This window comes from Chionomys nivalis, chromosome 2 (genome assembly GCF_950005125.1).
Source record: "Chionomys nivalis chromosome 2, mChiNiv1.1, whole genome shotgun sequence".
Lineage (NCBI taxonomy): Eukaryota > Metazoa > Chordata > Mammalia > Rodentia > Cricetidae > Chionomys > Chionomys nivalis.
In genome coordinates, this window is record NC_080087.1 from 12,765,481 (window position 1) to 12,789,083 (window position 23,603).

Below are 23,603 nucleotides of genomic sequence, written 5' to 3' on the forward strand. Positions count from 1 at the left end.
CTTTGGAGGTAGAGAGGAGGCTACGAAATCAAGTTACCAGGTCAGAGAGCATCACCTGAGTGGACTAGACTAAAGGCCTCTGCATGAAGTCAGAGTCAAGGTGGTTCCCAGGACTTTCAGACCTCTCTGTGTGGACTGGGGGGTGAGTCTCAGTGAAACATCCTCTAAGTGTTCAAAGGCGATTTGAGAAGGAGAGCGCCAAGGAGCCATCCAATCCTCCCCATCGCCACTTTCTGGGGATGAAACACAGTAACAGAAGCAGCTCTGTGGGTGACAGCACCCACACCCCACCCCACCCTATCCTTGCACAGAAAGTGCCATTGGCAAGGAGAGTCGCAGAAGTTTACAGAGCTGAGCTGAGCTTGCTCCGTCCCAACAAAGCTGAGAACGATAATCTACCAAGTTGCCCCAGGATGAAACTTTACCAAGCTGTCGCAGGATGGACCTCTACCAAGTTGCCCAGGATGGACCTCAGCATTCACAAATGTATTCAGGACTTTGCGACAGGAAAACTTAGGTCCCTGCTTGATGTAGTTAGTATTAAACTACATGTGATAGTGGGTAAGGAGCCGACCACTTAGATGTTTCAGTGTTTGTGGTTTGAAAGGCTTTAATCCAGCCATGATGGAGACAGTCCAAAGGGCGCTGAGCAAAATTCTCCTTGCCCCAGACACCACTTGGCTGGCAGGTGTTGTGAGCCCACCCTGGCCCTTGAAGCAGCAGACTTGTGTGTGGCATCAGCATCACGATCTCCCTGTAGCCTGTCTCTGGAGAGAGGACCACAGTGTGTGTATGTGTGGGTGTGGGGTGTGGTGGGGGGTATCCACATGATATGAAAAGGAATATATATATATACAAAAGAGCTGTCGTGTGCATTAGTCCTGGCTAGCAAGGGAGCCCCACTCTAGGGGTGGGGAACCCAAAGAGCTTCTTCCAGATCTCTCTTCCTCATGGACGCTTTAGCTTTCTAGAATTTAATGTAAGACAATCACAACTGCTTTAGTACCTTGAAAGGAAACTCTCAAGAGATAGAAGGCACAAATTATGAGAGCTCAAAGCCTATCTGAAGAAAGGGCTCATGCATGATGTTCTGCATGGCATGGGGTTTCTCTACACACTCCACACACTTATGCTCCCTTCAACTCAGATAATGGCCACTCCACTTATCTGGCATTAACAGGGGCTACATGTGTCATATCTTATCACATACATATGCTCAGCATGTGATGGAACTCAGTAACTATTTTTTGACGCATGAGACCAAGAAATCCTAATGAAAGTAAGAAAAAAAGTCAACGATTCATGCAGAAAGATATGCAAAAATATTAGAACTCAACAAGAAAAACACGTGGCACAAAAGGAATGAAAATGAGGCTCCTGTTCAGAGGGATGACATCATCTGATGGACTAAGTACAGCCAATCAGGAGAGGTCTGATCTGTCCTGGGGTTCAGTCAATTGAGTGCTGAGCAGAAGACCCCCAGTTTCACAGATGCTTCATCATCTTGATCACTCTAAGAAAAGCCATTGTGGAGGCTAAACTCACCTAATTACTACACCAAGCAAGCCATTCATTCAATCTCTACTCCATGTTTATTATGCTTATCAGCAGAGCCCTCCTTCTACCAGGGCGCTGCTCAGTGTAGTTACAGAGAGCAATCGGCTCTCAGAGGAATCCTAACTGCAGAATCCCTTCCTCCACTCAAACACTTGAAAGCGGATGAGCACGGCGGTATCTACTCTAAAATAAAGACCGTTCTCGTAACACATCTTCACCATCTTCCTTGACTCACAAGAAGCCCCTCAAGTTTCCTCTCCAACACGGGTAATTAACACCCACTGCTCTGTCTTCGACAAGAAGGCAAGGAAAATAATGCAATATTTAAGAATCTTCTGTGGGAGCAAACAGGTCTATCCCACACTCAGCAGGAAGTGAAGTCATAGGTTAGATTTGGTACCATCTCAGCCTTGGCTCTTCTCGCCACAAATGCAGCTAGGCCCAGCAAGCTTTTGATGAGACCTGGGAAGACAGAGCACTGTTGAGACTACCTCCCTCAGGAGCTCTTCTACAGTGGGCTGTTCTCCACTTGACACCATGCCGGGTGCTGCTAGCCACATTGCCACCATGGTCTCAACATTTGAGGCTGTGCTCGTCACCTTTCAGAACTGCACCCTGCCCTGGCATTCTTGGTTCCTCTTGGCCTCCTGGGTACACGAGTACTTTCTGAACCTCAGCCTCGCACCTGGGGGTTCTGCTTTAAATGGACAGACTAGCCTGTTCAGGCAAAGCTCTACCAGATCAAGTTGTTGTCCAGATCTTTCTGGACAATGCAGACTGTACCCACTTGTGTCTGTCTGGGTCTCCTTGCTACAAGGTACTCTTCCCTATGCAGCTGGGTCTGTCTCCCCAAAGCCTGGGGACTGACTATCTGTGACACCCAGCTGTCATTCTATAGTGGACCTGGTGGTCATCCAGATGGATAATTCTGTCCCACCTCGCTGCCTCTGCTCTAGGGAAGGAAACATCTATGCCCCCAGGTGCTGAGAATGCTGGCCTCTGCCAGCTCTCCGAGCCCTTCTCAGGAGACTGACTGCAGCAGAACAGCTACCACCACCAAGGTCTGCCCTTCCTCAGAGCAAGCCACATGGTAACATGATAAGGTCAGATGGCCAGAGGTTGTGTAAGATACTCAGAATCTCAAGTCCAGTAAAAGGAACAACTGTACTGCTATGTAGGAATGAGCCCCCTGAAAATCTTCACAGCCTGCTTTTGGAACCTGTGCATCCTGCGTGATGGGGGACAGGAAAATCTCATTTGTATTTATGAGGAGGGCCACTCCTGTGGGAGGCCAGGGCGTATGATTACAGAACAAAGGCACAGAGTAGTAAGTAGAAATGGCAAGGAAAATGGTCCCTACGGCTACCAGAGAAGCATGCAGCCCCGAGGACATCTTGGTATCAGCCTAGACCAGTAGCAGCTGTGACCTACAGAATGTACAACCACAGATCATTGTTACTCCAGCCACTAAATCTGTGGTCATTTCTCATGGCTGTAAAGGGAAACCCATACTGAAGACACAGGTAGCAGCTTCCCTTTTTTTCCATAGCCTAATTCTACATGATTGATTCTGGTCCTATTCAGGAAAGCCAAAGAACTTCAACTGAAAAAAAAAAAAAAAAAGAGCCAACTCTAGGTACAGATCCAAACCCAGGCAACTTCTCCAAACTGATGGTTCGCACAAGGATAAGTAGGAATCTTTATCACATTCAAGAACACGACAGCATCTTCATGGATCCACTCATTACAGTATAAACATCCACAGACAAGAGGCAGGAGAGTGTGCTTAGTGGGCACTGGACAAGGTTGCTGCTCTAGCTTCTACGTAACAACACAGAATATTACAGTTTGCTAACTCAACAAAGCTAACCTTCAACATGCAATGCTATTTCCCCCACACTGGGAATTAAACCCAGGGCCGTACACATGCTAGGCAAACGTTCTTTACAACATTAGCTATGCCTCCCAGACTCTATTTTTCTTCTTTTTGAACTCAATAAGAATTATAGTATAAAACCATGGGGCATCAAGATGGCCCCGCAGGTAGGTATGTTGGTCACCTAGTCTGGTGACCTGATTTTGATCCCCATGCCCAGCATGGTGGAAGGAGAGAACCAACTCCTGAAAATTGTCCTCTGACATACACACACACACACACACACACACAGAGAGAGAGAGAGAGAGAGAGAGAGAGAGAGAAAGAGAGAGAGAGAGAGAGGGAGAGAGAGACATAAATAAATAAATGTAATTTAAAAACATGTTAATCTTGATTAATAATTTAAGGATGGAGAAATGGATGGAGTTATTTACCTTTAAAAAAAAAAAAAGACAGCAGCCTGCCTTTTGAAAGATTCACTTACAGCTAATGGTCTGAGAACACAAACACTGATGCAGTACATCTCCTAAACAGGGTGGCAATCACCATTTGAATGTGTGTGTTGAGACCATTCCGAAGTTTAATTTTCATGGGGTGTGATCTTAAGGAGAAACAGGGAGATTCAAATGAAGCTCCTAAGTGTGAGGCCGTTGGAGGAAAGAATTCTTCGCCCTGCTTAGAAAGATAAATAGACCATATATAGCTGCTGAATCTGACTGGTCTTGGACTAATATGTTCAAAATATGCTCTTATCTGACATCGAGCCTGTATGGGAAATTCGTGGCATTAAAAGACCCTAAAATAGGACCATTCGAGAAGACAAATTGCTTTGATTATACAAATCTGAGGCCCACTCAAAAGATCAAGTCACTGGGAGTCATTAGGTGGGGGTCATCCACACTTGTAAGAGAGCTCTGCAGAACACGAGGCCACCACAGGTTATTACAGAAAAGACCGTAGTGTGTAATAGCTGCAGGGACAGGTAACCCTGGTCCCTGCTGCCCAGTAATCCAAGAGAAACTGGCCCTCCTAGCCTACGACATGGATGATGACATTCAAACGCCTCCAAAATCAACAGACATGAGGAAACAGAGCTTCTCACCTAGCACACTTAATAAATCCTTAGCGTAGTAGAAAGGCCTTGAATACCAGGTATAAACAGGTCACATGGGTTTAGCTTCCCACGTGAGGTGTCCAAGTTCCCGACGGCAGGGAACTTAGAGGTTCAGGAGCCGTAGCAAGGGAAGAGCAGAGCCAGAGTGGGAGAGGCAGCAAGGCAGCTCTCCTGGCACGGAGTGTAAGAGCCAGGGCCACTATTGCTGAAGCGGTTTCCCACCAGGACCACATCTCCAAGAAAGACCAAGAGCACATCAGTGGTGACTCCTTCCCTCCCAGTCATGGATGGCCATTGAAATGGAAGGCAGTGAGAAAAGCTGGCCGGATACCTAGCAACGAGTTACAGTGATGAAGTTCTAGAGGTCTTTTTTTCAATTATTAGAGTTACATATTGATTACTAAATACCCCGCCCCATCCCACCCGACACGTGCCAGACAGTCCCGACATCTCATTTGAGAACTTCCGGCCATAGTAACTTCCCAGTCATTATGGTTATACACTAAACTTCCCTAAACATAACTGCTTAAAACATTGACAACTTTATTCTACTCAGAAAGTGTCAACTTGGCAGAGTTCAGCAGGGATCTGCATTCAGCTTTCAGTAGACAAAGGACAAAAGAAAGGGTGGGGAGATTGGGGAATTTCAGGGTGAATCATCTAGAGGGTAAAGCAGAATTATAGTCACGTGACATGTCGTTCATTCAGCAAGTGGCTTCCTCTCTGTCCGGTCTACATTCTAAACAAGCTCTGGACTAAGGAGATTTCTAGGTGGCCAGGCCTTCTGACTTGGCGCTGAGAGCTCAGGGGAGCATGTGCCTAAAGACAAAAGGAGGGCATGCATAGAAGAAGCGGGCAGAAGCTTTCTTTGTGCTTTCTAGCCTAGCCTTGGGAATCACAGAGCATCCTTTACGCCATATGCCATTCTTCACACAGCGACCCGGATTCAAGAGGAGGGATTGGATCCATGCTGGTATAGGAAGAATGTAAAGAAAATTCTGAAACTGTTTGAAAGTCAGTATATTGGAAGTTCAGAGACAGGAAGAATAAACACAACCTAGAGCCATGGTTCCCAACCTTCCTGATGCTGTGACCCTTTAATACAGTTCCTCATGTTGTGGTGACCCCCAACCCTAAAATTATTTCATTGCTACTTCATAACTGTAGTTTTGCTACTGTTGTGAATCTTAATGTAAATATCTGATATGCGACCCCAAAGGGGTCATGACCCACAGGTTAGGAACTGCTGGTCTAGCGACATTAAGGAAAAGATTGTTGGAGATGATGGAAGAAGACATGAGAGAGAGGGTGAGAAGGGACGACAGGTCCAGGCTACAGTTCTGAGGAAAAAGAGGAGATTTCACTGAGAGCAGTAGGTTCCGATGCAAAGGAGACCGCTGGGTTTCCCGGTCTCGGTGACTGGCATCTTCTGGATAGGACAGGTGCCACAGTAGAGTAGGAAAGAGACCTGGAAGTCATATTTGAAAAAAACAGAGCCACCATCTCAAGGATGTAAAGCTGTTTGGGGAACTGAGAAAGGCAGGGGGCGAGCGAACAAAGTTCACAGATGTAGCACGGGAGGAAGAGAAAAGACTAACACCGAGGAGATGTACATCCTAGGCATGCCAAAGGAAGGAAAAGTTCCAGAGAACAGAAATCCCTCCAAGTGTCCCATGCTAAGAGGAAGGAGAAAGTGGAGACTGAAGAGGACACATCGTATCCAGGAAACGGCCCAGGACACACCTTCGGGGGACTTACTTCTACAGCCAGCGTAAGGAGAAGCAATTCTTTCTCAGGCACCCAGACTCATGCTTTCTATGGATTCTGATTTTTTGTGTGAAAATAGACCGTTGCCCTGAATTCTTGGGAAGTATGGGGAAACCACCACAAGAGAGCCGACTCACAGGGCTAAAGTCTTTCCCAGGTCGGGACTTACACCACCATCTCTTCACTGATAAAGCTATCTCGGGGCTAAGCACGCCAGCCCCAGCGCTGAGGACCACACCTTCCCCTATCAGGCACCCAGCACCCTTGCCACATTTCCATGGTCCTCAGCAACAATACTAATTCCCATGGACTTTGAAGTAATTGGCTTAAAAAAACTAGTTTGGAGATATATGGAAGTGATTATATATAAATCCTTGTTTTTAACGGAATGTTTAGATGTGCTTAAACTGTTTAAATTTAAAAAAAAAAAAAATGCTGGCAGACAGAAGGAATGGAGCCCTGGGCAAGAAACATGCATGGAGGCAGTGCTGTCATCCTGGGTCCTCGTGGGGCAGAGGAAGTGATGTGTCTCCTTCAGCGCATCAGGGGAGCTTCTCTCTGGTTTTCAACCAAAGTCAGCCACGGGCAGAAGACCAGATACAACGACAGGCTGTATAGAAACGAAGCACAAAACCAGAGTAGACCTGGTATCATGAGTACCATGAGTAATGAGCAAAAATATTAAACCTATTTTTTAAAAAATAGAAAAATAGCATTAAAGTAAAAGGTGAAGATTAGGAATAAAGCACCTTGTCTGTCGTAAGGAGCTCTATACACCTTCATGATAATTATAGGCTATTTTGATCAATGATCAATTGACAGGATCTGAGCACTGGGTAAGTATTTTTTCTTTATCATTCATGGAAAACCACTGGATCCATGCTAAACTCATGTTCGGTAATTCAGACTGAAGCATTTTTGTCTGGATATCATAGGCATAGACAGGACACATTTTAAGAATAAAAAAAAAAATCTCTGACGTGGCAGTCTGGTGTATTCTATCCGAGAAAATGTCAGCAATTTCTAAGAATCAGAATCAAAGAGAGAAGAACCAAAGGAATGTCAAGAATAATCAGGGCATGTTTACACAGATCAACCATCACAGCAGTAAATGTAAATTATGTACGTATAAACCAATACATCAAGGAATATGAGAAATACAATATTAAGTTTAAAATCCTCACAGGCTGAACGTTGTGAAAGCAACGAGAGCATAGATTTTGAAATCTGTCAGGAACCTGACAATGCAGAGAAATCTGAATGCCAAGAGCCCTTCCTTAGAGGAAAGGGCCAACAGTTGCTTTTGGCCTTGCAAAGCAGGAGGAAGGACAGTCATCTGCCAATGGACAGGAGTAAGGAGAAAACAGCTAAGTCTTTAACTGGCATCAATGGCCACATGTGGACTGTCATATGGATAAGAACTCCAAAGGGCCTCAGCCTCAGAGGAAGTGTGCGTGGCCTGTCAACTTCTTCCTGCTGGTTTTCACACAGCACACAGCAAGGGCACACCAATGGCTGGTTTTCACTCAGCACACACCAGGGCACACCAATGGCTGGGGAGGGCAGGACCGGTGAGAGACCCCTGGGACCCATCTCAAAGTAAGGCATGCTAGGATCAGAGGCTAAAAATGGAGTCTGCCAGTCTCCGGTACTTAACCAGGCCGTGGTTGTAGACCTCCCAGAGCTGGGCCAGAGCAACAAGAAAAAGAGATGGCCTGAGGCCGAGAAAGCTGGGGGCGGGATCTAAAGTAAAACCAGAAGGCTGTCAGTCAAGCTAAAAGGCCAAAACAAATCTCCCAGAGTTCACTAAACTTGCACTAGACTAGAAAATATGAAGAAATTTTTTAACCAGGGCTCTGATCATAAACACAGCTAAAGGGAAAGTGTGATGTGACCCCCCAAGCCTTGAAACGTCAGACATAAGAAATCTAACTGCAGCTTCTCCCAGGCTCACAACCATTTCAACTGAGCAAGCTTCATACCAAAGTCCAAAATTTTGAGTGCACGAAAATCCCCCACTCTCTGAGCACCAACATGATTCCACCAGTGGAAATTCCACCCCCGACTTCACGGGCAGGATCCAGGTCAAACCTAAGCTTCCTAAAATGGCTCTACAAAGTTACCTTTGGACTGTGTGTAAGACTAGAGAAAAAATGAAATCCCTGGTCTCAAGCATTTTAGATAAGGGATATTAAACTTGTACAAATAAGGCTGACTCAACCCTCACATTAAGTATATTAAAATTTTGTAAATTGCTGCAATTTCTTTAATTCCTTTACACACAATGGCTATCATGTAATCAAAAAGTATGAGGCCCACAAAGGAGGAAGAAACAGAATCCATAGACAAAGACATAGCCAGCCCAGAGGTCAGACACTAGACTTGCCGGGGGAGTGTTTCTGCAGCAGAAGACTGGAAACCAAAGCAAAATTAATGTGGGAAATATTCAAAATAAAACACAAAGAGGAAAAAAGAGAAAAAAACTGAAATAAAGCGAGGTGCATTGTACTATATAAAATGCATATTTATGATGCACAAGTAGACTCATAGGAAAGAAAAGAGAGGAAGACAGGAGAAATATCTGAAAAAAATAACGAATGAGAAATCTCCAAATCAGATGAAAGTTATCAATCCAAAGATCTGAGAATCCTAGAAAATCCCACGCAGGATAAATAGAGAGAAAGCCACAGGCACACGTCATATAGCAACTACTGAGAACAACCTATAAAGAGGCAATCAGCTGGAGAGCTATCACACAGTAAAACATGCTATATGTCATCACAATAGACTATATCTACTGAAATGTGTGAATTTTATATTAAAGCAGATTCAATATAAGAAACGTAGAAAATGATATTTTTGTTGGTTTCTTTTTGGTTTGGGCAGTGGCGGTTGTTTTGAGACAGAGCTTCACTATGTAAACCAGACTGGCTTCCAATTCGCGGAGATCTACCTGCCTCTACCTCCCAAGCACTCTACCCTACCCATTTGGGAGTGGTATATTTTTAAGCCAACAGAAATAATACAGATAATATAGCTTGGCCAACATAGGAAAGCCCCAAAGATAAAGGAGACAAAGAGTGGTCCAGACTGCAAACATATAAAGGTAAGTACGGAGTTCATTTTAAATCTTGCGTATTTATAAACATGTGTTTTTATTTCAGTATGTTTTGTTCTAAAGCATTTTATTATGCATTGGCTTATATTTCCTTTAGATATTCTTAATGGCTGGAAAATACTATTACTGGATTTATACCATGCATAGATATAAAAGATAGATCAGTAAGAACACAAAGGGTACAAAGATTAAGGAAATGATAAAGTGTTAAGATTCATATGTTATTTTTGAAGTACAATGCTTATATTTGGAAGTGCATTATAACAAATAAAAGGTCACACGGTAGTATCTTAAGCAATCACTAATGATAGCACAAAAGAACACAGCCTAAAGTTTTAAAATAAGATAAAATAGAAAACTAAAGATATGTAATTGATGTATAGCAAGGCTGAAGGCAGAAAATAAAAACCAAAGTAATGGCCGGGAAAATGGAAGATGAACAATTGGATTACAAAGTTAATGGGCTATACTGGGACAAATGACAAACTGCCAATGGATTGTGGTGTCCATGTTGCTTCCTAAATCTGAAACCATCACCATTTTGGCAAAAGGAAGTATCTTTTTGTTGTTGTTTAAAATTACACAGTTGCCAAGTATAAAGACCCTGCCTATATGCCCAATGTTTGAAGAGACTGAGAGGGGAAGGCTGCCATTTGAAGCCAACATGGGTTGTTTAGCAAGAGCCTCATGTCTCAGATAACAAAATGCTTCAAGCTGATTACACGCTGAAGCACTGGGAAGTGAAGGCACATGATGTCAGCTTAATTTTCAGGGGTTTGGGGGGATTACAGCAGAGAGAATGAAGAAAAGGGAGAGCAAGAAATCCATCAAGAAGTGATGGGACTCGAGAGTCTAGCAGACTAAATTAGTCTTGCGACTCTTCCGGAAGCTTGAAATCATTTCAAATTAAAAAGTTGTGCCATCTGCACAAGTAAACGTATCCAATGTGATGCTACCTTATATTTAAAAGACACAAAGTCAACGCTATCGTTTCAGAAAGGAAGACTACACATTGCTTGATAGAGTGTTGATACAGAAAAGCTTGGGCTGAGGCCGTAGCCTGTTTGGTACTGTCTGGCATGCCTAAGGCCTAAAAGAAAGAAATGGGACAGGGTGGGGGTGAGTGTGAAGGGGACTAGGGAGGGTTGAAGAGACATGAAACCAAGTATCCTACGGTTTGAGAATGCAAAAGGCCAGGTACTAAAACTGACTAGCTTCCTCCTTCCCACAGCCTCGGGGAAGGGAGTTGAGACTGGGCCAAAGGATCCAAGGCATCTCAAGAAGACTGGAAAGTACAGTAAGATTTAGAAAAGCAATGAGAAGAGTTTTGGCAGCAAAGAAATGGTTAATGTTTAAGGTGACAGATGCACTTGTCCTGATTTTAACATGAATTAAAACATTATATGATAATCTATAAGTAAGTTTTATGTGTCAATTAAAATTTTTAATTAAAAACATAAAAAGCACTGGTAATGATGTGGTTCTTGAGCAGGGTGGGAGTTGGATGGGGTTTTTTGGATAGTATTTTACCTCAAAACTTGAGCACATATTTATCTATAATCTTCTCTACGAGTAAGTCCTTAAAAGATGATAACTGGAGATACAGAAAGCCCATTTATTTTTATAAAGTACAATGAAAAACATACAGCGAAATTCATTATTTTGTATATTAACTTAAATATTAAACTATAAGAGATCTTAAAAATCTGTTTGAAGGGCTAGAGAGATGGCACAGTGGTTCAGGGCACTTCCTGCTCTCTCAGAGGACCTGAGTTCAGTCCCCAGCACCCACACCACAAGCCTCAAGCACACTCCCTCAACCCTTCACTGCAGCGCCAGAGGATCCAATGACTGCTTCCCACCTCCTCGGGCATCTGCACTTCGGTGCAAATCCCACACACAGACACAAATGTACAAATGCAATTAAAACTCAAGTAAAAAGTGTTTTGAAAAATATATTTGAGAACTTGTTGTGTATAGCACACACCTATAACCCCAGCACTTGGGAAGCAGAGGCAGGAGGATTTCCAGTTCCAGACCAGCCTGTGCCACACGATAAGATTTGGACTCAAATTTAACAAAATATTTGAAGTGGGATCAGTCTTTTACATTTAAGGAACAACTAAATAAGAACCTAAGAGGGTTCCTAGCCCTTTCCTGAGCAACTGAACAAACGGACATTTTATTAGACCCTATATCCTAGATGCAACTAACTTTAAAGTATCTATGTGAACAGTTCTGAATTTGTTATCAAGCCCAGCTACAAGAGAACAGCATACTTCCTTGAAATCCTTCATTTAAATTCTATTGCTAAGACATAATAACTCTGTCATGAATAAATCATGTACAAGATTATACTGCATAAAAGAAAAATCTCCAGGATATGCAGATATGGTCCATTAAATAATTAAGCATCACTACCCTATTTTAGGAACCTACATGAATCTCTTCTCCATAACACACAGTATCACTTCCTACCCAGACAGACGGCAACAAAACAGGGGTGGCTGGGGCTGGAGAGATGGCTTAGCCATTAAGAGCATGCACTAATCCTGCAGAAAATCCAAGTTTGGATCCCAGCACCCACATCAGGCAGCTCAAAACTGTCTGTAAGTTCAGCTCCAGGAGATCCAATGCTTCTGACCTACACTTGTGTGCAATACCCCACACATGTGTGTACACACACATATAGATATCAGAGTGGGGTTTTTTCTGCCTATAACATTTAGGGCAGAAATAAAGAAATACTAGAAAGCAGTCTAAGCCAATGAACATCCAGATTCTATGACTAGCTTCCTAAGCCAATAAGAAAACCTCTCTGGCTTCAGTGGACACATTTGAAAAGGGATTGCTGCTTGATTCTGAATTCAGAAGACTTACGTCAAATAGAGTTGTTAAAAGTATCAAATATAGTTGTTAAAAATTTTATAATCCATTATTAATTATACATTTTCTCTATTCATACAATCTCCTCAAGTACAAAAACTAAAACACAGAGAAGTTTTCCAAGTTTTCCAGTCTATGATTAGTTAATTAAACACACATTTGCTGTGTGGGCTATGTACCTGCTACTGTGGTAGGGACCGGGGAATCCAGCACTGAACAGAACACACAGGACCCTCAGGGACCATGCATGTGGTGACCACATACACAAAGAAGTGCGCATTTGTCATGTAGGAGATTATGATAAAGTTTTGTTTGTTGATTTGTTTTTGTTGCTTTTTTGTGACAGGGTTTTTCTCTGTGTAACAGCCCTAGCTGTCCTAGAACTCACTCTGTAGACCTGGTTGATCTAGAACTCACAGAGATCCTCCTGCTTCTGTCTCCTGAGTGTTGGGATTAAAGGTGTGCACCACTATGCCCGGCCTATAATGAAGATTTCAAGTTACTTAAGATTCCTGGGGAACCATTGTGATTCACATACATCCTTGCCCATCACTGTGTAGATAGGGAATGTTGCCTTATAAGGTCCTTAGGGTTACTGCCGCCATTTCTCTCAGTCCTCTGGTATTTTGCAGAGCAAATGTAACCAGCATCTGGCCAGAAGAAGATATGACCTGTTGTAGATGTTTTCAGAGAAAGGTACAAAACCAGATACACTCTATGTAGGAGGAGCTAGAGAAGATGGTCCCTCGGGGTCCTAAGAGCTGCATCTCCACTCTGTAATGAGCTAACCCATCCATGGCAGAGGCATTACTGAACTGGCAATCATTTACAGAAGGCAGCCTCAGCTACATCTTGATGCCAAATGCTCCCCAAAGGCCTATGAGTTAGAGGTTTGGTCTCTAGAGTAACACTGTTGTGAGGCTATCATCAGGATGCAGGACTGAGGCAAGTCCTTAGATAATTGGGGCATCCTCTCAGAAGGGATTATGGGTCTCCATTCTCATCGTCTTTGCTTCTCAGTCATAAAGGGGGAGTTTTGTCCTGTGATGTGTTGCCCACCACTGCCATTTAGAATCCCTACCTGAGTTCTAAAAGAAATGGGTCTACCAAACCATGGGCTGGAGCCTCTAAAACCACAAGCCAAAATAAACTTTCTCTCTTCATGTGTTATCTCAGGCATTTTGCTATGGTGGGGGAGCTTCCTAACACAAACTAGGAACCTATGTTACAGGAGTAATACCTTACAAGATAATAAAGATTATTCCACCTAGAACAACATCATTGTTATAGGAAGTTCCACTTTTATTTACCAAGAAAGAATCCAAGTACCATTGCTAAGGCAAGCATGACCCTGGCTCTACTGATTCCCAATGGCTCTCATTTAGTTCAGAGGGGGTTAGCTAAATTAACAAGTCAAGAAAAGATGGAAGAAGTAAGAGGAGAGGGTTCTGGAAGGGGTGGGCAGAGAAAGAAGAGAGAGAGAGAGAGAGAAAGAGGGTGGGCTACTTTTAGGATTTGTTTATTCAGTGTGTGTGTGTGCGCGCGCACGTGCGTGCACATGCACACCAAGCCATGTGTTCTGGAGGGACAGCCACTTGCAGGAGCCAGTTCTCCCTAGCTATGTGGGTCACAGAGACCGAACACGGGTTGTCAAGTTTGACTGCAAGCACCCTTACTTGCTGAGCCATCTCACTGGCCCCACACCACTTTTTGAAACAAACGCCAATGGGCTTCTAGCAAAGATTTTCAGAGTGTTCCCAAATTCTCACATTTGGACTCCAGCAATACCTGCAAGCTGTCACAAGGAGATACGTCATGCCTAATATCTAAGCAGGCTTCCCCTCACCTCACATGAGAACCTGAAACACTCGGCTTCCTACTCAGGTCCCTCTTTCTACCCCTGTGAGAAGTAACTATGAAATTCCAATATTTAGAAACAAAGGTTTTTCACTTCCAGATTTTTAGCCATGACAGAACAGGCTGCATGTATGCATGTGTGCATAATTCAGAGGCAAAGGAACTGACAGTGTTCACTGATCTTTTCAAACCCCATTCTGCGGCTGTGGGAATGATGGTACTTGGAGGAGACTCTTAGTAACTTCAAGGAGCAGGGAGAAGTCTCAGTGCCGCCATCAGCGTCCCTTCCTTCCGTCTTAAATGCCAGCTATGAAACACTGCCATTTCCACCAGCGCTCCATATGTTCAATAAAGGCAGACGAAAGATAAGCAGCCCTGACCTGCTTGGAAAGAGCAAAGTTACAGCTGGTTGCTCCCGGTAGTTTCTTGGCTGGTCTACAGTTCTAAGACGAGAGCTCCCGGAACGGAGACAGAATCGGGGTGTGGATGGGACACCTCCTCGAGCACCCCTGCAGGCCGCCCACTCTGTAGGGGTGAGATCCAGGACACTGATGACATGGGCTCGAGGGACTTTTATAAAGGTCGCTGCTCTCATAAGGGACTGCACGGTACCACAGTTTCTCCGTGCTAATAACGCTATCTCAACACTCTGGCTTATTAACCCACATGGACCCTTCCTCAAGACTCTCAAGGAGTAGGCGGCTTCCTTGGGATGTTTAATGTAACAATACATACCATGCAGTCGACGTTGCTCCACACCAGACACCATCCTGAGAATACTGTCCCCTTTAATACTAACATGTAAGGCTAGATATTACAAATCGCGCTTTGTAGATTTTGGAAGTTGAGGTGTGCTAACTGGCTTTCATTTTCAACCTGACATAGCCTGGAGTCTGTTGCTATGATAAAAACACTCTAACCCAGTGGTTCTCAACCTTCCTAATGCTGTGACCCTTTAATACAGTTCCTCATATTGTGGTGACCCTTGACCATAAAACAATTTGAGTTGCTACTTCTTAACTGTAATTTTGCTACTATTATAAATCGTAGTGTAAATAGCTATATTTTCCAATGGTATTTGGGTGGTCGAGAACCACTGCAAAAGCTCCTTAGGGGGGAAAGGATTTACTTCAGCTTACACTTCCAGATGACAGTCAATCACTCGGGGAAGTCAGAGCAGGAACTGATGCAGAAACCATGGAGGGATGCTGCTCACTCACTCTCTGTTAGATAGCCCATACTTATTTGCCTGAGGGATGGGGCCACCCACAGAGGGCTGGGCCCCTCCCACATTGATCATTAATCAAGACACTATTTCAGAGACAAGGCCACAAGTCAATGTGATCTGGGCAATCTCTCAGTTGAGGTTTCCTTTTCCCAGGTGATCCATGGTAGTGTCAATTTGATTAATAATAATAATAATACCCTAACCAATACAAAGTTTATTTTAAAATGACCACTTAATTGAGGGTCATACTGCTGGCAAGAAGTTTATGATCTGCACTTCTGAAACTTCTGTTTCTAAGCAGATTCCACACTTTGCAGAAAACAGGATGGGTGTGACGCTAAGGAGAGTCGGATTTGTGCTCAGCAGCCTTCCCACAGCTAGTGTTGGGACTGCTTTCTTCCTCTCTCCTGTGGGAACAACCCTCTCTCCTCTGCCGTTCTCTGGGGGGCTGAAGTCACCACCAGTACCCGTTGCTGAGCTCTGGTGAGTTCACTTCTCTGGACTTCACTTCCTCACCCATCCAGTCCAGGTTGGGAAGGAGGAAGGCAAAGGGCAGAGTTATGACAGCACCATTGGGAGGTGGTGGGAGATTGGGCCTCAGCGTAGGAAGGAGGTCGGGGTGCCCATTTCTGTTTCCTTCCGTCTCCTAGCTGCCACGAAGTAAGCAGCCTTCCTTGAGCACATGGTCTTGCCTGCCGCCATGTTACCCTTCTCGTTGGGTGTGCAAGCGGTGGGCCAAATGAACAGCGGCTGAGGCCTCTGACACCGTGAGCCAAAAGCCACTGTCTTCCTCTCAGTTATTTATCTAGGGTCTTTTCCCACAATCATAAGCCGGACATAACGTTCACATGAAAAGCTACAAAGGCATGAAAGAAAACACTCAAAATAGGGAACCATAGAGTATGTGTTCAACAAATAATTAAAAGATGACCAGGAAAAAGATGAGTGGGAACAGATAATATTGGCATTTCCTCTTGATCACATTTCCTGTGTGCGAGGCTAGCTGGTTTTTGAGTCTCATGCAAATTAACTTGGTTAGAATAATTTGATTTCATTCCGTCTCTAGCAATGATTAGAAACCTAAGACAACGTCAGTGCCCACGACAATGCAATGCAATGGCAACGCCTGATCAAACCGTGACAGGCCGAGGTTTGCACAGACCTACGATTCTTTCCACCTGCAGCACAACACTAGGATGGGCCTCTTCCTTTCTTGAAGCTTCAGCTTGTCTAGTCGAAGCAACACTGATGGTGGAGAGTAAGTATGCGCACACATACGCACCCCAACTCCCGTAGAGCTGACATAAAAAGATGCTGCAAATAGGGTCTAATAAAAGCCCTGAGCCCACGGTTCTTCCTACAGTTCTCAGCTAGCACAACATTGGCACAGCAGAGGGTCTTAACAAGCTGCAAGTGAGGACTTTGGGGAACTCTTGAAAAAAGACACACAGAGCGAGATCAAGAAGTGAAAATGAATGTATGATGATTTGGTTAGAAGCTACATTTGAACAGGAAAATAGAAGACAGAGCATAATAACTCAGGGGGGTCCCTCAGCACACAGTGATAGTATGGATGCGCATCAAAAGGGATTAGTTACCAGCCTGCGTGCTGCACACTCACAGCTGAAGCTCTGGAACTCCCACACAAAGATTGTCTAATTGTCTCCACTCTTAGAACCCCCAAAAAAGAGTTAAAATGCCCATGCGAGTCTACCGGAAGCATTTTATGACAATAGAGGCATACTGAACACTCTCCAACTAAAGCCACCTGTAACTAAAGCCCCTGCAAAGGAGATGGTGCTCTGTTAAACATGTGGCATCGTTACTCCCATCCAGATGTAGAATACAAGCGCCCTACGAGCCCCTGCACCCCTTCCCCCAATTTCCACCAGTCCAGTCAGCAGGGACAAGAAGCTGGCTGACTGCGCACCTAAGAAAACAACAGGGGCCCCACAAAGTATGACTTCTTGGCATTGTACACAAAGCTCTTATCCCTTCCCTCCAGCCCACAGGTCCCCCCAACAGATGCCATCAGTTTAATCTCAAACACCCACAAAAGCTAACTGAAGAGACACCTAGGCATCCAAAATCAGAAATGGAGGCGGGGGCTGTAAAGGGAGAAAAAGGTGAAAGCTGGGGGCATCAAAATCAGAGCCTAGTACTTGTTAAAGACAAAACTAAACTAGCATATTAGGTTTTAGATTACCCTAGCCAGAAGAAGCAGAAAGGGCTGAAAACATTATGCCTATAATAGATGGGATGTGGGCAACGCAAAGAAAATCTGCCCATAAATATACCTCTTTCTGAAAGTTTGGGTAGAGGCTGGAACTTTTATTGTGCATCGAATGGGGGAGGGGTAACGCAATCAGAGCAATTGCTATTGATTTGGAGTATGGCTAAACTCTTTACCTAATGGCTACTAATGAATGAGACCTTTCTTCAGCTGGCAGAAGGATCTTGCTTACGCCCAATTTGATTTTCCTAAAGACTTACGTTTCCCACCCCCAGGATAAAGTCCCGAAGGGTTGTTTTTGGAATCAGGAGGGGCCATGAGGTGCCTCATTTTCCTCTCCAGGCCTCACATCTTTCACCTGTTCCCGAATGATCTGTTGTGGGTATTTTCTACGGGAACTTCTTTGAAATTAAGAGGGAAAACGCTCAACTCAGGCTGGTAATCAGGGTCACAAGAAGAACAAAAAATGAAATTGCCGCAGGACACTGCTAGTAACCCACACTTTCAACCTGAAACAACCGAGAGTCCTCATTATTCTGCAAACTGACTACAAGATTTAGCCAACTAGGCTTAAGAAGATGCCTTGCACTTCCTTAGCGGCGGAGGTGGGCGTGGGGGGAGATAAGTCAAGTTCCCCCCCCCATCTAAGAAATTCCCACACCCCTCCCCCAGAAGGCTGCACCTGGGCTGATGTGCTAGTTCCAAACTCAGAGCAGGGAATCCACCTGCCTGGTTCTACCCAATCCTCAGGAGCCTGTGATCTGGCACAGCTTACCCGTGCCCCCACTCCCCTCTTCCTTACTCCCAGGACCCCTGCCCATCAAGGCGTTATTCCTAGGAAGAAGGGGCTGAAAATCAAACAGTCCCTTAAAGGGAAAACAGGGAGAGCGGGTTGGCATTATATAACAATATACACCAGAAAACGAAAGTCGCCAAAGTAGAGGCAGGAGAAGGCTAGGGGAGCAGGGCATCTGGAAGCCACCACTTACTCGAAGGCGAAGAAGAGTCCACTAGTGACCAGGATGAGAATGAGTGTCAGGTAGAAGACGCCCGTCTGCCGGGCCATCATAATCCTCCCGTTGCAAAAGAACTTGTTTCTCCCCGGGAACACCTCCCATTTCCTCCGGGCCGCGATTTTCTTCTTCTTGTGGGGCGACTCCATCGGGGAGGAGCTGTGGGTGCTGATCTGACTGTACTCGCAGTCTTTCATGGGCCCGCCGCCGCCGGGAGGCATCCACGAGGGCAGCCGGCTGGGGGCGCACACCCCCAGAAGCCCCCCGGCCGTACGGGTCCCGCCGAGCCACGGCCGCCGCCGGCCACCCGGCCGGCCCCCGAGCCGCGACGCTGTGACCCCTAAACGGGCTCCCGGGTCGGCGACAACTTTGCCGAGGACACCCAGGTTAACCCCTTGGGGAGCCCAGCTGTCATAGCAGAATCCGCTTTCCGGAGGTACGGTGCTAGTCCTCAGCCCGCGGCAGCGGTTCTCCGTGGCTTCCAGCCCGTGGGTCGGGGCTATAGAACCCCGTGGGGGCGCGGGGGACCGTTCAGAACACCCCCAAATCGCGGTGCGCCTGGCCCAGCCGCCAGCAAGCTCCCGGCTGCGCCTTTGCTCCGGCCCGCGGATCCACTATCGCCGCGCCCAGAGGGGACACTAGGCTGCAGACTCCACGCCGGCTCCCTCCAGAGCCACTTCTGCGCCTCGTCCAGGTGGCTTCTACTTCTTCCCGGTGGCGGATCCTCCCAGGGGAGAGCGCTGCAAACTGGGAGGCAGCTCGCGGCACCGGCAACCCCTCCCAGGGGTGGGGACAGCCACGCGCGTTATTCTGTCGGGAGCTGTTCGGTAAGAGCCGGGCGCTGCCCGCACGGCGACCCCGCGTCCACGAGCGGAGCAGCCACGCCGTGTCCGCCGCCCTTTGCACGGGGCTCCCGACCGAGGGTGGAGGCGGCGGCTCCCGGGGCTTCCTCGGTTCCTTCTGTTCGGAGGAGCCAGCCCTAGCTCGACGAGGGCCGCCGGAGGGCCGCGGGGACACTACCACAGACACTTGTTTGCAAGGCTCAGCCCCGGCGCGCGCGCGGCGCTCCGCTCCGAGCAGGTCCGCCTCCTCGCGGCCGGGTGGGCGGCGACGCCCGCGCCTCACAGCCGGGCTCCTCCTTCTGCTCCTCCTCTTCGCCAGCGAAGCCGGGGCACCGGCTCCCCGGGGTCCCTGCCCCAGTCCTCTCGGGCCAGAGAGCAGGGCTCGGGGACTGGGCCTGCCTGGCGCACCCAGAGGAAGACGCCTGGCTCCCGGTGACATTCTTCGCCCCAGGAGCAACCGGGTCGTTACCCTCTGTACTGAGGCGCCATGCGCTCCCCGCGGACTTCGGTCCGCTACAGGCTTCTCCTCCGGACTATTCCTGGCAGCAGCTGCTGCCTCGGGACACGCGCATCCTCACGGCCACTCGCCAAACCATTCTTGCAACTACCGGGGACCTGAGTACCCTCGGCGCGGAGACGTGACCTTCACTGGCCTGCCCCCCAACTCGTCCTCTTCCTTCCCAGCGCCACGCGTGGCCGAGATGCTGGGGAAACTCTACTGAGCCCAGAAGAGGGGGTGGAATGCCTGATGACAGAGTGATGAGCAGCGGCCCAGACTTCAGGACCTCGAAGGGCAGGGGAAAAAAGAGCGGTCTGTGTCCGCCCCAACAGCGACCGATTGGGTCCCTCTTTCGGATTAAAAGCCCTTTGTGGCAGGCTATGTTTGGCTCGCTGCCTCCCCCACTTCTCATCCTCTACTTTTGCCCACTGATGCTCACAGTGTTCCCGTTTTTCTTCTGTCTCCTTCCCCCTGTGGAGCTCCCACACAGTAAAGGGACCGCACGTCTAGAGGATGCTTGGAGAGCGTCTCTCTCCACCCCAGCCTCACAGTCGGGTGAAGCAGTGGGCTCAAGCCGAGCTCCAGACGCCTACGCGCTTTTGCGCTCCTGGGCTTCGAGGCCCTGTGAGAGCGCTTACTGGGGTTGTGCACTAGGGTAACCAAGAGCAAAAAGGCACCAGGCAGCTATGCTCGATTTTCCGAGCCCTACTTTCTTTTCGGAGCCCGCTGGGATATGTAGTTCCTTTTCTCGCTGTCCAGCTCTGAGAGGAAACGTGACTTGGGGACCTGAAACTACAAGTCCCTACATCCCCTGCGACGAAGGCGGGGAGGCAAGGTACTGGAAGTTCTGGTGCTCAGCGTTTGGAGAGCAACAAAGACAGCTTTGGGAAAGGTGCTTTCTCTGTGAGGGTGGGCACCTGCTCACTGCCCGCCTTCGCTGGGCAATCCTCACCACAACCCTGCGATACACTATTGTACCCAGCTCAAAGAAACTGCTTGCCCAACACTACAAAGCTGTCCAGCAATAGAGATGGCATTGGACCCAGAGCTCAGTTTTTCCCTCACAAAGCGCACCTCAGTGCGCAGTGTCAAAGGGAGATGAGATTGGCTACCACGAAGTGGAAAAGAACGCGACCAGCTGGGAAGTGGTGGGAATAGGAGTGGTACTAAGATAGGTCGTGGTGTCACAAGAAGTTAAAAAGCAAGTGCGATTCTTAGGGGCTGGGTAGGGCTTTTTCTTTGTTTAGTGAGTGGATGGGTGTGCTTTCTGAAACAAGTTCTCACTCCTGTAGCATAGGCTGGTCTCCGAGTCCCGATTCTCTGCTTCAGCCTTTTGCATACTGAAATTAGAGACATGTTCCACCAAATCCAGCAAATGATCTTAAATGGACATTTGGGATTACCCTAGAATTGTTTGAGATATTTATGACAGAAAAAAACATTACAGAGACAACTAAGTGCTTGCTAGCTATGCAAAAAAAAACCTGGCATTTCTCCGGCATTTGAAGTAAAAGCTTGTGTTCTTTCCTATCCTTTAACTGATTGTTGTATCTATTGTCTTGGTATTAGAAAACGCCCCCCCAGGGGGTTAGGAGTGTAACTTGGTGGTAGAATACTTGCCCACTCTTATTCTCAACTAAACTGAATTTTTTTATTTATTTATTTATTTCTTTTGGCATATGGCACTGTTGAAAAGTTCACCCTCTAGGGATGTGTGCTAAAAGTATTTGTGAGCGAGATGACAGAAGAAAGATTGGAATGTGCTTTTAGACACTCCAGCGCCTCCGCCTCCCACACAAGGAGCCAGAAGAACAACTCTGGGAACTCTGGGAAAGTGGCGACATGAATGTAACTGTGTTTCATTAGCCATTGCCGACTGTCACAAACCGGGGGGCCTTTACCACAAGTGAACCCCACAGCCTCCGTGGTTCAGGTGTCCGAGTCCATAGTCTTCTGCCCCCACCATCAAGGTGGAGCCCGGGTTGTGTTCTCAGACCCGGAGAAGAATTCACTTCCAAGCTCATTCGGGTTCCTAGCAGAATTCATTTTCATGCATGTGTAGGATGCCTCCAACTTTTTGCTGGTTGACCCGTGGAAACTGTCCCCAGCTCCCAGAGGGCATCTGCAGCTTCTAGAGGCTACCTGTAGTTTATTATCAATTTGGCGTTTCCCAGAATTCTTTAAGCCAACAAGGAAAGTCTGCCAGCAAGCAGGCTCTATATAAGAGTCAAATGTACATGTTCCCTTAGCCAGAAAGCAAATCATAAGTTGCAAGGAGAACTCAGGAGGGTGGACGCTAGGGTAAGTCTGTCTACCAAAGTGTGTAAGAGGATCCACTCTTATTCATCATGTGTGCTTATCTTTATATTTGGCATTTCCATATAAAAGGAAGGAATCGTTTGTCTTAAAACTATATCTGGGAAAGGGGGTGGAAAGATGACTCAGCAGTTGAGAGCCCTTGCTGCCCGTCTGTTAACTGTACAGTTTTACCATCCACCTCAAGTAAAGCCACCAGGCTGTCACCATCTTGGCACTACCTTCCTTGCATTGTTGGTGGTGTCTTGGGTGCCAGTGGTCTTTCTCTGTTCTTGGCTGACTTGGTGGACTTGCAACAAGGGTTGTTTTATTAACAAAATCAGAGGTCATCTGAGCGGCTCAAAGCATTTCACAACTCTCCTCATGGGTTCTCAGGATACCTTGAGGGGGCCAATATGGAAGAAGGCCCTCTTCACTGTGCAAGGCAGCATGTTCGGGTTCCAGGAGATCTGGTGATTTCCTGTGTGCATCTCTCTGGGCTGGCAGGGATGTGCACTCAGGGTGGTTAGGTACCTAAGACAAAGGGAGAGGCCTAGGAGAACGCTGGAGAATTTTGATCTAAACACAAGACCTTTCATTCTGAATAGAATTCTGAAGAAAATAAGACTCCTAATTCTTTCCAGCACAGAGATTCTGCTCACAGTTGTGAACATGCTCAGCGTATCTAGAGACGTTTAGTATCAAAAGGCAAAACGTTTAAAGTTGATACACTCAGCATGTCACAGAAACAAAACAAGGTAAGGCAGGAACTTTTTAAAGTGAAAATTTCTTATAATCTTTTCAGGGACTGGAGAGATGGCTGAGAGGTTTAAGAGCACTGGCTGTTCTTCCAGAGGCTGTGAGGTCAATTTCCAGCAACCACATGGTGGCTCACAAACATCTGTCATAGAATCTGATGCCCTTTCCTAGCATGCAAGTGTGTATGCAGAGGACTCATGCACAAAATAAAAGTAAATAAAAAACCAAGTTAGATCAAGTGATTTTTGTTGTCCTTTCACCCCAAAAAGCTGCTTTAGTATGTTTATGAAATAATGCTGCACCGTGAAAGCTGGTAGGACACATAAATGGAAAGACTATAAGCCGGGCGGTGGTGGCGGACGCCTTTAATCCCAGCACTCGAGAGGCAGAGGCAGGCTGATCTCTGTGAGTTCGAGGCCAGCCTGGTCTACAAGAGCTAGTTCCAGGACAGGCTCTAAAACTACAGTAAAACCCTGTCTAGGAAAAAAAAGAATATTAGGTGACTCAAATTCCACCACCATGAAGTAAGAGTCATGAAGATCATTCCATATAATTCATT

General features: G+C 46.5%; 1 protein-coding gene across 4 annotated transcripts in view; it reads right to left on the bottom strand.

Annotated features, from left to right (window-relative positions):
• Nucleotides 1-19,716, bottom strand: part of Zdhhc14 (zinc finger DHHC-type palmitoyltransferase 14) — a 249,996-nt gene extending 230,280 nt beyond the window's left edge. Inside the window, exon 1 of one of the 4 annotated variants that reach the window (XM_057754460.1) lies at nucleotides 18,626-19,716. In XM_057754460.1, the coding sequence (XP_057610443.1) occupies nucleotides 18,626-18,870 (245 nt within the window). In that variant the 5' untranslated portion in view covers nucleotides 18,871-19,716. The remainder of the gene's footprint in view (nucleotides 1-18,625) is intronic. The other 3 variants (XM_057754451.1, XM_057754450.1, XM_057754449.1) reach the window with 3 other exon arrangements.
• Between the last annotated feature and the right edge of the window lie 3,887 nt (nucleotides 19,717-23,603).